The sequence below is a fragment of the Mus caroli genome, chromosome 5 (assembly GCF_900094665.2).
Source record: "Mus caroli chromosome 5, CAROLI_EIJ_v1.1, whole genome shotgun sequence".
NCBI classification, from domain to species: domain Eukaryota; kingdom Metazoa; phylum Chordata; class Mammalia; order Rodentia; family Muridae; genus Mus; species Mus caroli.
In genome coordinates this window covers 427,846-442,566 of record NC_034574.1, presented here as the reverse complement: position 1 = coordinate 442,566, position 14,721 = coordinate 427,846, and the positions used below count along the sequence as shown (strand labels likewise).

Sequence of the window (14,721 nt, the reverse complement as noted above, 5' to 3'; positions counted from 1 at the left end):
TCTCAGAAAGACAACCAAGAATGGGGATGGAGAGGAAGTGAGAGAGGAAGGTGTGGAGTCAGCCATACTCTGAGTAAGCTAGCCAGAGGATGCTGAAGCCAGTCCTCCTCACAGACCGATCTGAACTCTGGAGATGACTTACAAGCATGTTAGGTAAATAAAGAGAAACAGATCTAAGAGATGAATTTAGTTGTAGGCATATCCCCTTGGGTTGGCTTGTCTGAAGTAATTACAGATTAAAAACAGAAGGAGAAAAAGTGGTGCTCTTGTGTAATTGTTGCCCTCAGGAGGCTCGGGGCCAGGTTCTGAATTTAATATTGTTGTTTAAAGCTTTCCACTATAAAGAATCCCTAATCATTTTGTTTGCAATTAGCCTATTTTAAGAAATTAAAGTTTAGGGGCTGGAGAAATAGCTCAGTGGTTAGGAGCAGCTGTTGCTCTTGCAGAGGATCCGAATTTGGTTCTCAGACCTACAAGGTAGCTTACAAACATCTACAACTTTAGTTCCAAGGGATCCAGCACTCTTTTCTGACATCTGCAGGCACCAGGCAGATCCATACATGCAGGCAAAACATTCATATACATAATATAAAATTACAGTCTAAAAAGAGACTATAGTCTAACACAGCGGTTCTCAACCTTCCTAATGCTGCAACCCTTCAGTACAGTTCTGGGCGCTGGTGTGTGGGCATGCCTACATATGGCACACCCGCCTGGAGATGCGGAGCAGTGTCTCAGTTCCTAAGGCCATCTAAAATATGTGTTCTTCAGTGGCCTTAGGGGACCCCTGTGAAAGGGCCATCAACCCCCACGTTGAGAATTGCTGGTCTAAGGTAATCACTCTTCTATAACTTTCTTTACTATAATAGTTACTTTAAACAAAGCACATACTCTTTTAAAAAAAAAAAAACAAAAAAAACCTTTGGTTCATTCCCATTTTTATTTGTATAGCTTTACAGAGAAATTTCTTTTCAAATAGTTTTTTTTAATGAGGGATTTTCTTCATTTACATTTCCAATGCTATCCCAAAAGTCCCCCATACCCTCCCACCCACTCCCACTTCTTGGCCCTGACGTTCCCCTGTACTAAAGTTTGCAAGACCAAGGGGCCTCTTTTTTTAAGAATGTTGGAACAGAACTTCCTATACTATTGAAAATGAAGAAGTTTTAAAAATCTTCCCTTAGATACTAACAGGAAAGACAAACACATGATTACCATGGAGAGAGCCTGCAAAGAAAAGCCTAGTTCCCTCCCTCTGAAGTTAAGTGCTTAACCATGTATTTATTATGTTTGTGCTCAATACCTCAAAGTTGTCGGAGTCAGTGAAGCCTATGAGGACGCTGCCAATTGTCTGTGGCTGTTAACTAACTCCAAGCCTTGTGCGAACTGTAAGTCTCCAATACAGAAGAACGAGGGCTGCAATCACATGCAGTGTGCCAAGGTAAGAGGCTGACACACATTTCCATGCTTTGTCATTAGAGTCTTCATTGAGTTTGTACTACAAAACAAGATGGTATTCTGCTAATAAATCCATCCACTAAATAAATAACTCAGTTCTTTACGACATTTAAAACTTACAATACAAAAAGAGATCCACCTAGCTGAAACCTTCAAGGGGTTGAAAGGAAGTCTGTGTTCTCCTGATTTCATTGTAGAAAAAGAAGCTACTTACATTTTTAACAATCTTGGAATAAGATTAACAATGCTATATTAATCCATGCCTCTATTTCAGTGTTTTGTTTGGAAACTACTAATACTCTCATTTTTTCCTTTATTAGAAAGACCATCTAGGTTTTTAAGTAATGTTTTAAAATATTAAGACAATATAATTTTTCTTATTTAGAAAGTGAAAGAAATTAAAATATTTAAGACTAATAAAATATATTAACATTACTCTAACAATACTTGATTTTTTTTTCACCTTGAGCCAGTGCTCATTGAATTATAACTTGCAAAAGAATGGAAGTTACAGAATTATCTTACAAGTTTATATTATAGTAAATTTAATGTAAAGAAATGGACTTCTTGAGACAGCAGAGGATCCCTGAGGGGCAGAAGGAAAAGGCCTACTGTTGGTTTCTGAGAAAATTACCCAATTTTAGTTCATTAAACTGAACTAAAACTGGACAAAATGATTTTCTCTAAATATGGTCTCATCTCCAATTTCCTGTTTAGTTTTGTTCTTAGAAAATGTGATGTAGATTCCCTAAATGTACACAGAAGTATACATTGACCATCAACGATCAATAGCTGACTATTGGGGTAGACGCCAGTATTACTTTTCTGTCCTTCGCAGCACAGTAGTAAGTACTTGATAAATACAGATTGCTGGAAGGATATTTTCATGAATTAATCAGACTGATGATACAAAGGTACCACATTAATCAGATGTTTCTTGAGAGTCTCTGGGGTTTAAAACAAACATTTATTTACAAGATCTGTAAATGTAAGAATCTTATTTTGTATACTCTTTTAATTGATCAAATCAAAAATACAAACTGAGTAGTTTATAAAGCCATGGTAGTGCATGGTTTTAATCCCAGCATTTGGGAGGCAGAGGCAGGTCATCTATGAGACCAGCCTGGTCTACATAGCAAGCTCTAGACCAGTTAGAGTTACACAGTGAGGCTGTCTCGAAAGAGAAAGAAAATAAAACTAAACGGTTGTTTTCTTATTCGGACTTAGTAAACTTACCTAGATGATAGATAACCCTCATGCACACAGCTGAATCCATGCCCAGTGTGAACAACTTCATAATCTGCCTGGGCTGTTGATGGTTCCGTGTGGATTATAATAGATAGTTTGCATTGTCTGAAATCCAATGTGTTTGGTTTTTAAAAGAATGACATGTTTGTTCATCTAAAAATAAACTAATTTATTTTTAAGAACACTCTTTCATTTCCCCCTCGAAATGTTGTCTTTCTGCATCCAGGAAAACTTAATTCAGATGATCATGTGGTAAATCAAAGCAAGTTTAATTAGGAAAACATTGAAAAACAAAGTTATCAGGGGAGGTAGCCTTGCAAGATAATATGCCATGAAAGCTCAATACTTGAAGCACTGTGTATGGTACTGGCATGTGAATACACACAGTGTGAACAGACTAGAAAGCAAGCCTAGGAAATAGATGCATACAATGGGAGTTAATGTGGGGTGATGTCAGTGTATAACCAGATATATAACCAGTGGGGCAACATGAAGTGGTCAGTGCATGGTGTTGTGATAAGTAGACAGCTCTAAAGTTGAGTTTATATTAGAGAAGATAAACCCAAGATTTAAATGTTTGAAAATAAATAAATGAACCAGCACCAGAAGTATTGATAGAAGAAGATACCAGAAGAGTGTAGAATTAGAAGATCTTTTTGAACCCATAAGTATAAAAAGATGAACTTTCATTTGTAATTGTGTAATTGTCTTCTAATTATGGTCTACTTAATGAGTAAAATTTTAGTTAATATATGGAGATATCTGCATATGTTTCCTTTTAAAGTGCAAGTATGACTTTTGCTGGATCTGCCTAGAAGAATGGAAAAAACATAGTTCTTCCACTGGAGGTTACTACAGATGCACTCGCTATGAAGTCATCCAGCATGTGGAGGAGCAATCCAAGGAGATGACAGTGGAGGTAACGCCTGCCTAACTGTGTATTCCAGGCCACTGTGGGAGGGATTGACATGTCTTCATCTTGATGAAGTTGAATATACTTTAGAGTGCCCTTTAAGCAAAAAAAAAAAAAAAAAAAAAAAAGCTAAAAATTGGGAGCTATTTTTTTTCTTTTGATGAAAATATGAAAAAATCCAATTCCAGCCTGCCTTTGTAAAGATTTAAAACCATTTTTAGTATAATATCAGCATTACAATATATTATGGTATACTTGTGTCTTTTTTTTTTTTCCCAGTCAGGCCCAAGGAGAGAATGTTTCTTTTTTTTTTTAAATTAGCTTATTAATTTTACATGTGTGGTTGTTTTGCCTGAATATATGTCCGTGCACATGTGTATGCCTGCCAGGTGCTCAGAGATCAGGAGACAGTGTTGGATCACTTAAGACTCTAAGCTGTAGTTGTGAGCTGCCATGTGGGTGCTGGGAGTTGAACCCAGGTCCTCTGGAAAAGCAGGCAGTGCTCTTAACCACTGAGCCATCTCTCCAGCCCCCTCAGTTGTCGTACTTTGCTTGTCTGTTAAACCTAGATCGTTTTTTTAAGTTTTTTTTATTTTTTATTTTATGCATGGGTGGTTTGCCTGCATGTGTATCAATATATACATAGTGTCCGTGGTCAGGGCATGGGAGGTCCTGACGGTGTAGTTACAGGTGGCTGTGAACCACCATATGTGTCCTGAGAATCAAACACGAGTCCTCTGGAAGAACAGCCAATGACCTTAATCACTGAGCCAGCTCTTCCATCTCTCTCCATTGTGGTGGCTATGAAGTCTCAAAAAAGTTCCACCTGACTCTACCTTGGTGAGGATGCTCCTCTAGGAGTGCCAACAGGCCCCAACTTTCTGGGCTCTGTGATGATGGCTGGGAAATAGAACAAGAGATCTATGGTGTCCATTTCCATGAAGATAGATCTATAATAATGGCCTCACTTAACCCATCACCTCCTCATAGGCCCTGACTCCAAATGCAAGTCACATTTTGGATTTGTCCTTCAATGTGAATTTTGAAGAGATACAAATCTATCTGTAGCTGTAAGCCATGCAATCAAAATTGAAGATGTAGTCGGGAGTTCATTATTTTATCACAGAGAATACAGACAGACAACTTTAAAATGTATTGGTCATTATATTCTAGCAACAAAATAATAAATATATCTGCATGCATTGCTACCCAATATTAGTGAAACATTAATCCCTCTCAAACCAATTTTAAGAGTAGCTTTAATAAAAGTCATTATGTATTTTTGTTTCCTAGGCTGAGAAGAAACATAAACGGTTTCAGGAACTTGACAGATTTATGCACTATTATACAAGATATAAAAACCATGAGCATAGTTATCAGGTATGTCCCAAATCATTACAAATGAGATAAAATACTATGTTAAGAATAAAGAGGCTGGGTGCAGGTGGATCTCTGTGAGTTCAAGGCCAGCCTGGACTGCAGAGTGAGTTCCAGGACAACCAGTACTACACAGAGAGACCCAACCTCAAAAAAATAAAAAAATAAAATAAAGATTATTTAAATTATTTATTTCTGTTCCTTTAGTTAGAACAACGCCTTCTTAAAACAGCCAAAGAAAAGATGGAGCAGTTGAGTAGAGCTCTCAAAGAAAGTAAGTTTTAAAGTGTGTGTGTGTGTGTGTGTGTGTGTGTTTTCACACATCTGCTAAGTAAATTCAGTGGTAGAGGGCAGTAGTGTCCTAAAAAGGACAGTAGCCCTGTGAGCTGCTTCTGGCATTGTCCCAAGCCCTGGGGACATGTTGGCATGTGATTAGCATCTGTGAAACTTCTCCTAATGCAGCCTTTGCTGTTAGCAGACAAACCACACTGTCATTTTCCTTCCTCTGTGCCCCTACTGGTCTCTAGTCCTGGCAAAATGAATGGGTCCCTAAAGAGCTTCCAAGAGGGGCAGGGCATGCCCAGAGCTGCTTCAGACATCAGAGAAGAGTTTGGGAGGACTGAGCTCCAGAAGCAAAGCCATGGGAGGGCCTAATTTGTGAGCTCCAAATTAGAGGTTAGAGGTTAAAGAAATAATTCCTAAATACAGACAGAGTGTTGATGATCACTGGGCACAATATCCACCTCAACTACACAGAACATAATCTCGGTTTGCTTATTTTTGAAGAGCTCATAATTTATATGTTAAAAACACATTTCAAACATAAAAGTGATCTGTTATGTTTGTCTCAGTTCATAAAATAATTTGCTCTCATACTCTTTTTTTATGAAAATAGTTTTCTAATAAAACAGTACAAAAGTTAAATAAATTAGAGTGGAGGCACCACTACTGGCCACGTGTTCCTATTAATTATTATTCTGTAGACTGTAGGGGTTATATGACCCTGCTGTACTAATATAAACTCAGGAGACGTCCACAGTGAGGCTAGAAGAAAACTCTCAGATGTGTAGTTCCCCATGTTTAGAACTGTGTCTGACATACAGTAAATATTCAGTAAGTGCAAATTATTGCTTTTATTCATATTAGATGTTCCAAGCAGCATAGTAAAGCTGAAAATTAAGAGATGTAACAATTGAAAAGCAAAACAATCTGCTGCTTACACGTCTCAACGTGTATGATAGTGAAAGGCAACGGGTGGTCCTATCCCTCTGCATTTATAGCCTACTACAGAGACTACTAGAGACATAGTACATGCAGCTATACTAAGGTGCTCTATGTCTGTGTGTGCAGCCATATGTAGTACCTTCATAAAGGTATGAATTTGATTTTCAGCAGTACTTCAATTTGGATCTACAGCTTAATGTCTTTTTATTTGCAGTTTAGAAATAAAGTGTTATGCGACTTGGAGCTATCTTATTAAGACAGTTTCTTCTCTCTTCCTCCTTATTCTTCTTTCGTTCTTTTTTTCTCCATGATGGTTTTAGCATCAGTTAACCAGCTGTTCCTCAGCATTTGCTATCTGGTTTGTTTTTTACAGTATTGCTTTTGCAGGGGAGTAATTATAATTAGATTTCTTTTCAAGCAAGCTACGTAGCAGAGACATTTTATACAAGTTCTTGTTTCATGTATGAGTGTGTATCTAGATTTTTAGTTTAGTCAAAGTATGTATCTGCAAACACATACACTGTCCCAAATGTCTTTGTAGCTGAAGGAGGCTGTCCAGATACCACTTTCATCGAAGATGCAGTGCGTGTTCTTCTAAAAACTCGGCGCATCCTCAAGTGTTCTTATCCATACGGATTTTTCTTAGAACCCAAAAGCACAAAGAAAGAAATTTTTGAACTAATGCAAGTAAGATGCCATTTTAAATTGTTTTAACTTTAAGTATGAGTAGTAAAACAGTTTTGTTTTTATTTTTAAATGGCTTTAAATAAAGAAAAATTACCCTTAATGAACTAAAATTTTCTTTGAGCTTAAATTTGTCAGCATGAGTTTAAATGACTTTTGAGCTGTGCAACATTTCTATAGCATTAGTTTATTTCAAACTGGTTAAATGTGACCTATTTCTTATTATATTAAAATGGCAGCTTTATCTTCAGAGATGAAACAAACTATATTGTATATTTGAATAGAAAGTTTACCTTTTCCATTTTATTTCAAAAGTATAATTCAGAAAGTTACATATTTAAAACAAAAAGCCCTAAGTCAGTCACTAGCCTCACCAGCCTCACAGTATCACTCCCTAGTTGGAAGCCATGACAATTCCCTCCCTGCTGATTCTCATTTTACACTTTTAAGCTGCCCTCTCCTGATTTATGTTCTACATTTCTTTCAAGGTCATGGTAGTCTTGCCTTGTCCTAGAGTCCTTCAGCATTTATACACAGGCTGCATCACCGCAGCTGTGCACTGGCTTGTGCAGTGACCTGAGTGTACCCTACTGTTTTGTTTTGTTTTCCACGAATACAATAACAAATTCCTTCTAAGTGGTGACTAACCCACTACTGGGTGATTTGTACCCACTGCCTCCTTGTCAGTGTCATCAGAGGAATGTTGTCTTCTTGCATTTTATGATGACGTAAGCTACCATCTTTTCATAACCTGAAAAACAAAGAAAATAATAAGCATGGCAAGTAGAAAATTATTTCAAAATTTAATTTCTGACCTCAAAAGAATTTGACTTGACTGAGAAACCAGTATGCGTTGTATCTGTATACTAACCCATTCAGCTTGTAACTCTTGTTTCTCCTTCTTTCTTTAGACAGACCTGGAAATGGTCACTGAAGACCTTGCCCAGAAAGTCAATAGGCCTTATCTTCGTACACCTCGGCACAAGATCATCAGGGCAGCATGCCTCGTGCAGCAGAAAAGGCAAGAGTTCCTGGCATCTGTCGCTCGTGGTGTTGCTCCTGCAGACTCACCGGATGCTCCCAGGCGCAGGTAAAACTTGGGCACTGCAGAAACCTCACTGGCTTGAGCCTCCAGTGGCAGGACTTTTTTTTTTTATTTAGCTAGCATTCATCTTCTCAGAAGTTTCTTACACCTACAATATGGATAGCTGATAAAAGGTGTTAAATCCTTTCTGATGATTTTTCCTTTCAGAATGATTATTTGTCTGTCACTGTGTAACTCTCCAGACTAAATTAGAATAGGTTGCCTTTCACATACCAGGATTCGTAATCCAAAGAATTCTGACATATGTCATTTCAAGTTTAATTATGTAGTGACTTGGCAGTGATACCAATAAACACCTCTAGGACATAGAATTTGGTAACTTGCCAACTTGCTGTGTTCATATTTGTATTTTGATATTATGAAATTATGAGGAAATGCGAAGTCTGCTGTTTGTAAGGCTACTTAAGCGATCTGAATTCATCCCCTGAATCATTGGCTTGCTTATTTTTTCATACATTATAATTTTACCGCTTCTACCACAATCAATTGAAGCATTTTTCTTATGTTTATAACACTAATTGTGTCTTTGTTTTTACATAAATATATCTGGTAAATATCTTTTATACTTATGAAATTAAAATGAAAGCAGTCAGGCCGGGTGGTGGTGGCGCACGCCTTTAATCCTAGCACTCGGGAGGCAGAGGCAGGCGGATTTCTGAGTTCCAGGCCAGCCTGGTCTACAAAGTGAGTTCCAGGACAGCCAGGGCTACACAGAGAAACCCTGTCTCAATAAAAAGAAAAAAAAAAAGCAGTCAGAACACTTTCATGCATCACAGTTATTTTTATTTTCTCCATCATTTTTTACAAGTATAAAGCAACTTAGAATTCAAAAATATACTGGAAGTCATTATTACTTTAATAGTTGGATCTTTGGGTCTGTGGAGTATAGTGTGGGTATCCTGTACTTTATGGCTAACACCCACTTCTAAGTGAGTTCATATCATGTGTTTCCTTTTGGGTCATTGTTATCCCACTCAGGATGATATTCTCAAATTCTATTCATTTGCCTGCAAAATCCATGATGTGTCGTTTTTAATAGTTGAAGAGTATTTCATTGTGTAGATGTCCACATTCAAGTTTCTGGCTATTGCGCATAAAGCTGCTATGAACATAGTTGAGTAAGAGTCTTTGTGGGATGGTGGTTCATCTTTGCGGGATCTGCCCAGGACTGCTATAGCTAGGGCAGTGAGCAAGATGGAAAGTGAATAAGTAAAATTTTAAAAAATGGATGAATATGAATATGGCATGTTACTAGTAGATAAGCATTAAAGGGACTATCCAAAGGGTAAGGGTCTGGTTGTATACTTGCAGTACTGATAATGAATCAAACAGTATGTCTAATTTCTTTGTAGCTTTGCCGGTGGAACATGGGATTGGGAATATTTAGGATTTGCTTCACCTGAGGTAATTGTGTTTCTGGGGCTTGGGGGTTATCTTCCTGGTTTTTCTTCATGCAATCCTGCTTGCACCTGTACCCTGACCTGTGGTAAATCCTCTGAGGTGAATGATGCTCGCTCTGCCCTTTGTAGCAACATTGCCTCTGTACACCCTGCATGCAACAATCTCTTACAGTGCATTCCCTGCTCACTGCTAGTAATTACTAAAGAGAGCTTAGTCAGATTCACAGCAGGAAGTTTTGGAACATGTCTTCTAGTTTGTTAATAGAGATTTAAATTCTATTTACTAGAAATGTGTAGTTGTAATGTTCTATTAGTCTAAACGCATTAAAAATCTAAGTGAAGACTTTGTTGCCGTTACTGCCACAACCTGAGGTGAATTTCTTGTCATTGTTTCCCAAGGTGGAAAGCCTCACAGGAGTGATGTCTGTGTGGAGATGTTTCTTACTTTCTGCTGCCCTTAAGACTTACCAGACTGTTCCAGTTGATATTGATAAACCTTTCTCTTGGGGGAGAGGGGCACATCAGGAGGGATGAGGGTTCAGACAGGATTTCTCTAGAGCCCTGGCTGTCCTGGAACTCCCTCTGCAAACAAGGCTGGCCTCTAACCTAGAGACCTGTCTGCCTGCCGCCTGAGTGCTCAGAATATGTGCCACCACAGCTGGCTGATAAACCATTTTAAACTATGAAAACTGAGGAGCAGTGGCTGTGCTGAGGGAGATGACACCTAGGAACACCCTCACTCTCGCTGCTCTTCTCTCATATTTAATTTGCCATGGCCACTGTTGGATCTGAATTTAAAATAGTTTTAACAATTATTTTAATTTCTGTTTGCTTTGTGTTTTATAAAATGTCATTTGATATCCTTTAATTATTATAAAGAGGACGACAAATGGTGAAGCTCTTGCTGATCTTTGTTACCCATTTGTTTTTTGAAACTGAAAAACCATGAAAGTAATTACTATCCAGAAATGCCTGTGGCTTGTTTAAATTAGATGCTGTCTCGTCTCAGCTGCTGAGGATACTGCCAATCACCTGGAGGCTTTTTTAATTTAGGTATATGCAAGCAATCGTGACAGGAGTTTGTGCTTTAAGAATTTAAGTCAATTAAAAATACTTAAGCTGTAAAAATATTTAATATGTAATAAATAATAGTATATTTATTATAAATTCTTTTTAAATAAATCAGTCTCCTTTTTTAAAATAAATTTTATTTATATGAGTACACTGTAGCTGTCTTCAGACACACCAGAATAGGGCATCAGATCCCATTCATTATAGATGGTTGTGGTTGCTGGGAATTGAACGCAGGACCTCTGGAATAGTAGTCAGTGCTCTTAACCACTGAGCCATCTCTCCAGCCCATAAATTAATTCTTTATAAAACAAATTATTCTTTAATTTACTGATCCTAAGATTGTTATTTTGGTATCATATCATTACGGTTTGGGGGATGTGGACATTTTCCACCTTAAAAGATAAGCTTTATTCACTAAATTGTTAACACAATTTAGCAAAGAATAAAACCTTTCTCTGATCACAGTTGTTTAAGTATCATCTTGCAGTTTTTGACTTAGAGTCCTGACATCTTTGAGCTTCCTAGCTAATATAACTCGTGTGTGTGTGTGTATCTTTAATATTTTTTTACAGTCTAATCATTATCCCCCTCCCAGTCTGCCCTCATCCCATTCCTTATCCCATTCCTCCTCCCCCCGTCTCCAAGAGGATGTCCCAACTCCCCACCCCTCCAGGCCTCCCAACTTCCTGGGGCCTCAAGTCTCTCCAGGGTTAGGCACATCTTCTCTCACTGAGCCCAGACCAGGCAGTTCTCTGCTGTACATGTGTCTGGGGCTTCAGAACATCTAGTGTATGCTGCCTGGTTGGTGGCTCAGTGTCTGAGATATCTCTTAGTTGAGACTACTAGTCTTCCCAAGGGGCCGCCCTCCTCAGCTTCTTCCATCCTTCCCCTAATTCAACCACAGAGATCCCAACTCAGTCCATTGGTTGGGTGTAAATATCTACATCTGTCTCAGTCATCTGCTTGTTGGGTTTCTTGGAGGACAGCCATTCTAGGCTCCTGTCTGGGAGCACACCATAGCATTAGTAATAATGACAGGCCTTGAAACCTCCCCTTGAGATGGATCCCCAGTTGAGCTGGTCACTGAACCTCCTTTCCCTCAGTCTCTTCTCCATTTTTGTCCCTGCTGTTCTTTTAGACAGTAACAATTCTGGATCAGAGCTTTTGACTGTGGGATGGCAACACCGTCTCTCCACTTGATGCTCTGCCTTTCTACTGGAGATGGACTCTACAAGTTCCCTCTCCCCACTGTTGGGCATTTCATCTAAGGTCCCTCCCTTCAAGTCCTGAAGGGCTCTCGCCTCCCAGCTCTCACCACACCCCCCAGGTTGCATATTTCCATTCTTTCTGCTGGCCCTCAAGGCTTCTCTCTGCCCCCACCCCCATACCTGATCATATTCCCCTCTTCCCCTCCCTGTCCCTTTTCCCACCCAGGTCCCTCCTTCCCTCTGCTTCCCACGATTACTTTCTTCTCCCTCCCAAGTGGGATTGAAGCATCTTCACTTGGGCCCTTCGATTTGTTAACCTTCTTGAGTTCTGTAGACTGTATCTTGGGTATTCTGTACCTTTTTTGGCTAATATTCACTTATTAGTGAGTACAAACTATGCATGTTCTTTTGGGTCTGAGTTACCTCACTCAGGATGATATTTTCTAGTTCCATCCATTTGCCTACAAAACTCATGATGTCCTCCTTCTTAATAGCTGAGTAGTACTCCATTGTGTAAATGAGCCACATTTTCTGTATCCATTCTTCCATTGTGGGACATCTGGGTTGTTTCCAGCTTCTAGCTATCACAGACAAGGCCACTATGAACATAGTGGAGCTTGTGCCTCTGTAGTATGATGGAGCATCTTTTGGGTATAGCTGGGTCTTCAGGTAGATCTATTTCTAGCTTTTTGAGATACCTCCAGATTTATTTCCAGGGTGGTTGTACCAGTTTGCAATCCCACCAGCAATGGAGGAGTGTTCCTCTTTCTCCACATCCTCGCCAGCATCTGCTGTCACCAGAGTTTTTGATCTTAGCCATTCTGATTGGTGTAAGGTGGAATCTCAGGGTTGTTTTGATTTGCATTTCCCTGATCACTAGGACTTTGAACATTTCTTTAAGTGCTTCTTGGCCATTCGAGATTCCTCTCTTGTGAATTCTCTGTTTAGCTCTATACCTCCATTTTTTTTTATTGGTTTGCTTCGGGTATTTTGGAGGTTAGCTTCTTGAGTTCTTTATATATTTTGGATATTAGCCTTCTATCGGATGTGGGGTTAGTGAAGATATTTTTCCTAATCTGTAGGTTGCCAATTTGTCTCTTTAAACTGATTGGTAGAATCTGTAGCAGGCATGAACAAGTGTTTATGTTGCTTTAAAAGGGCTGAGCCTAATGCAAAGAGAATAAATCTTGAAGCAAAGCACCTCCTAGCATTCCATGTGACCTCAAAGGATTTCTCTTGTCCTTTTCATCTTCTCTTGACCTTATTGTTCTCACACCATCTGAAGCATCCTGTCCCTTCACGTGCTTACTTGAAAATCTGAGGAGTCCGTGGCAGTTTTCAGACAATTTTTTGATAAAATACATTGTTAGTGTGTTGCACCCTGTCAGAATGCCACTCAGGGTTTTCTGTGGGAATAGTTAGAAATAGAGCAAGTTTCCTTTCTCAAATTGCAAATGCTGTCCATCTGTCCGTCCATCCATCCATCCATCCATCCACCCATCCATCCATCCTAACTTAACCTATCTGTGTGGCTGGAAATTGAACCCAGCCTAACCCCAACCCACCCTAATCCTGCCCCTGGCCCTGAACTTTGCCCCTGGCCCTGGCCCTGGCCCTGGCCCTGGCCCTGGCCCTGGCCCTGGCCCTGGCATTCTGTTAATCAATAGAAACTTATGTTCTCAGAATTACTGCACTGCTCGGGTCTTGTAGAAGTTAAGCATGTTCGCCTTACAAAGGAGCCTTGCAGTGAGGTAGATCCCCCTTTTGTCTCTGTCTAAGAAATGTGGTGTGTGCACTAATCCTGTGATAACACAAGCATTCTCAAGCATCTGTCTCCAGGAAAGAGGAAATGATGCCACAGCTCAGGGGAGATGTTAAGGGACCTGTGTGACCCAGCAGGGCACTTCACTCGCTGACTTGTATCTAAACACAGATGGATGCTGAAGTCTAAAGACATTTAGGAATGGGCTGGAGCTGGAGCTCAGTGGCAGAGTGTGTCTGCCCAGGGCCAGGGTTAGGGGCAGGAGCAGGGTTAGGATCAGGGGCAAGGGCAGGGCCAGGGGCAGGGGCAGGGGCAGGGTTAGGATTAGGGTGGGTTAGGGTTAGGCTGGGTTCCATTTCCAGCCACACAGATAGGTTAAGTTAGGATGGATAGATGGATGGGTGGATGGCCGGCCGGCTGGACAGATGGACAGACAGACAGGCAAGATTAGATTGATAAAGATAGATTGATTTGGCCAGATTAATAAAGTGTGGAAATTCTATAATTTATAACCTGACTTCTCTTAGTTCTAGTACTTTCACCATAAATAACTGGGATCATCATAAGCCCGAGGCTCTTCATGTTTAGCCCTGGGAGTTTCAACAATGATTCTCAAAAGTCTGCTGCCATACATCCTGGCTTCTCTTTGACTCTCACTTCCTGTTACTGAAATCTGTAGCAGATACTCTCAAATTATAGCCTTTGGTAGTAACAAACATAAACGATCACCACAAATGTAAATCAAACATACACAGACCTGTTTTAGTCTGTCTCCTTCCAAATGCTAAGTTGTAAATACTCCCTGAGTTGCAGTACAGCTGGCCACTGGCTGAGAAGGGAAACTCAGTAGTGCATTTGAAAGCCGTGTGTAGTGTGCTTCTCTTTCAGCAATTGACTTTTGAGTTGATATATCATCATCACAAAGGCAGCTCAGTTTTCTGGCAGGTACATATCAGTGTGGATGTCATCTGGGTTTTCTGCCATTGTTTCTGCTTCTGTTCCCCCTTCCTGTTCCACCCCACCCGTACTTCTTTAAAAACTAGACACCCCCCCACCCCACCCCCACCCCCGAGAGAGCCTAGCCTAACACCTGTAGGAGGATGGTTGTGGTATCAATGTAATTTTACATAACAAGACCATGGAAATAGCAGTTATGTCTAGTTCTGGAGCTTACAGTTAGCCCTAGTAGAAGCACCTGTGACCACTAGAAATTTTGATTTTGCTTTCTTCCTTTATTTTCTTTGCTTGGCTAAATTTGAAGTTTCCTT

At 39.8% G+C, this 14,721-nt stretch overlaps 1 protein-coding gene across 3 annotated transcripts in view; it reads left to right on the top strand.

The window, feature by feature from the left end:
* Positions 1-14,721, top strand: part of Ankib1 (ankyrin repeat and IBR domain containing 1) — a 102,047-nt gene that overhangs the window by 82,327 nt on the left and 4,999 nt on the right. For all 3 annotated transcript variants that reach the window (XM_021162020.2, XM_021162019.2, XM_029477841.1), the window contains exons 11-17: positions 1,311-1,441; positions 3,491-3,625; positions 4,913-4,999; positions 5,204-5,270; positions 6,762-6,907; positions 7,816-7,994; positions 9,362-9,413. In XM_021162020.2, coding sequence (XP_021017679.1) covers positions 1,311-1,441; positions 3,491-3,625; positions 4,913-4,999; positions 5,204-5,270; positions 6,762-6,907; positions 7,816-7,994; positions 9,362-9,413 — 797 coding nt within the window. The remainder of the gene's footprint in view (positions 1-1,310; positions 1,442-3,490; positions 3,626-4,912; positions 5,000-5,203; positions 5,271-6,761; positions 6,908-7,815; positions 7,995-9,361; positions 9,414-14,721) is intronic.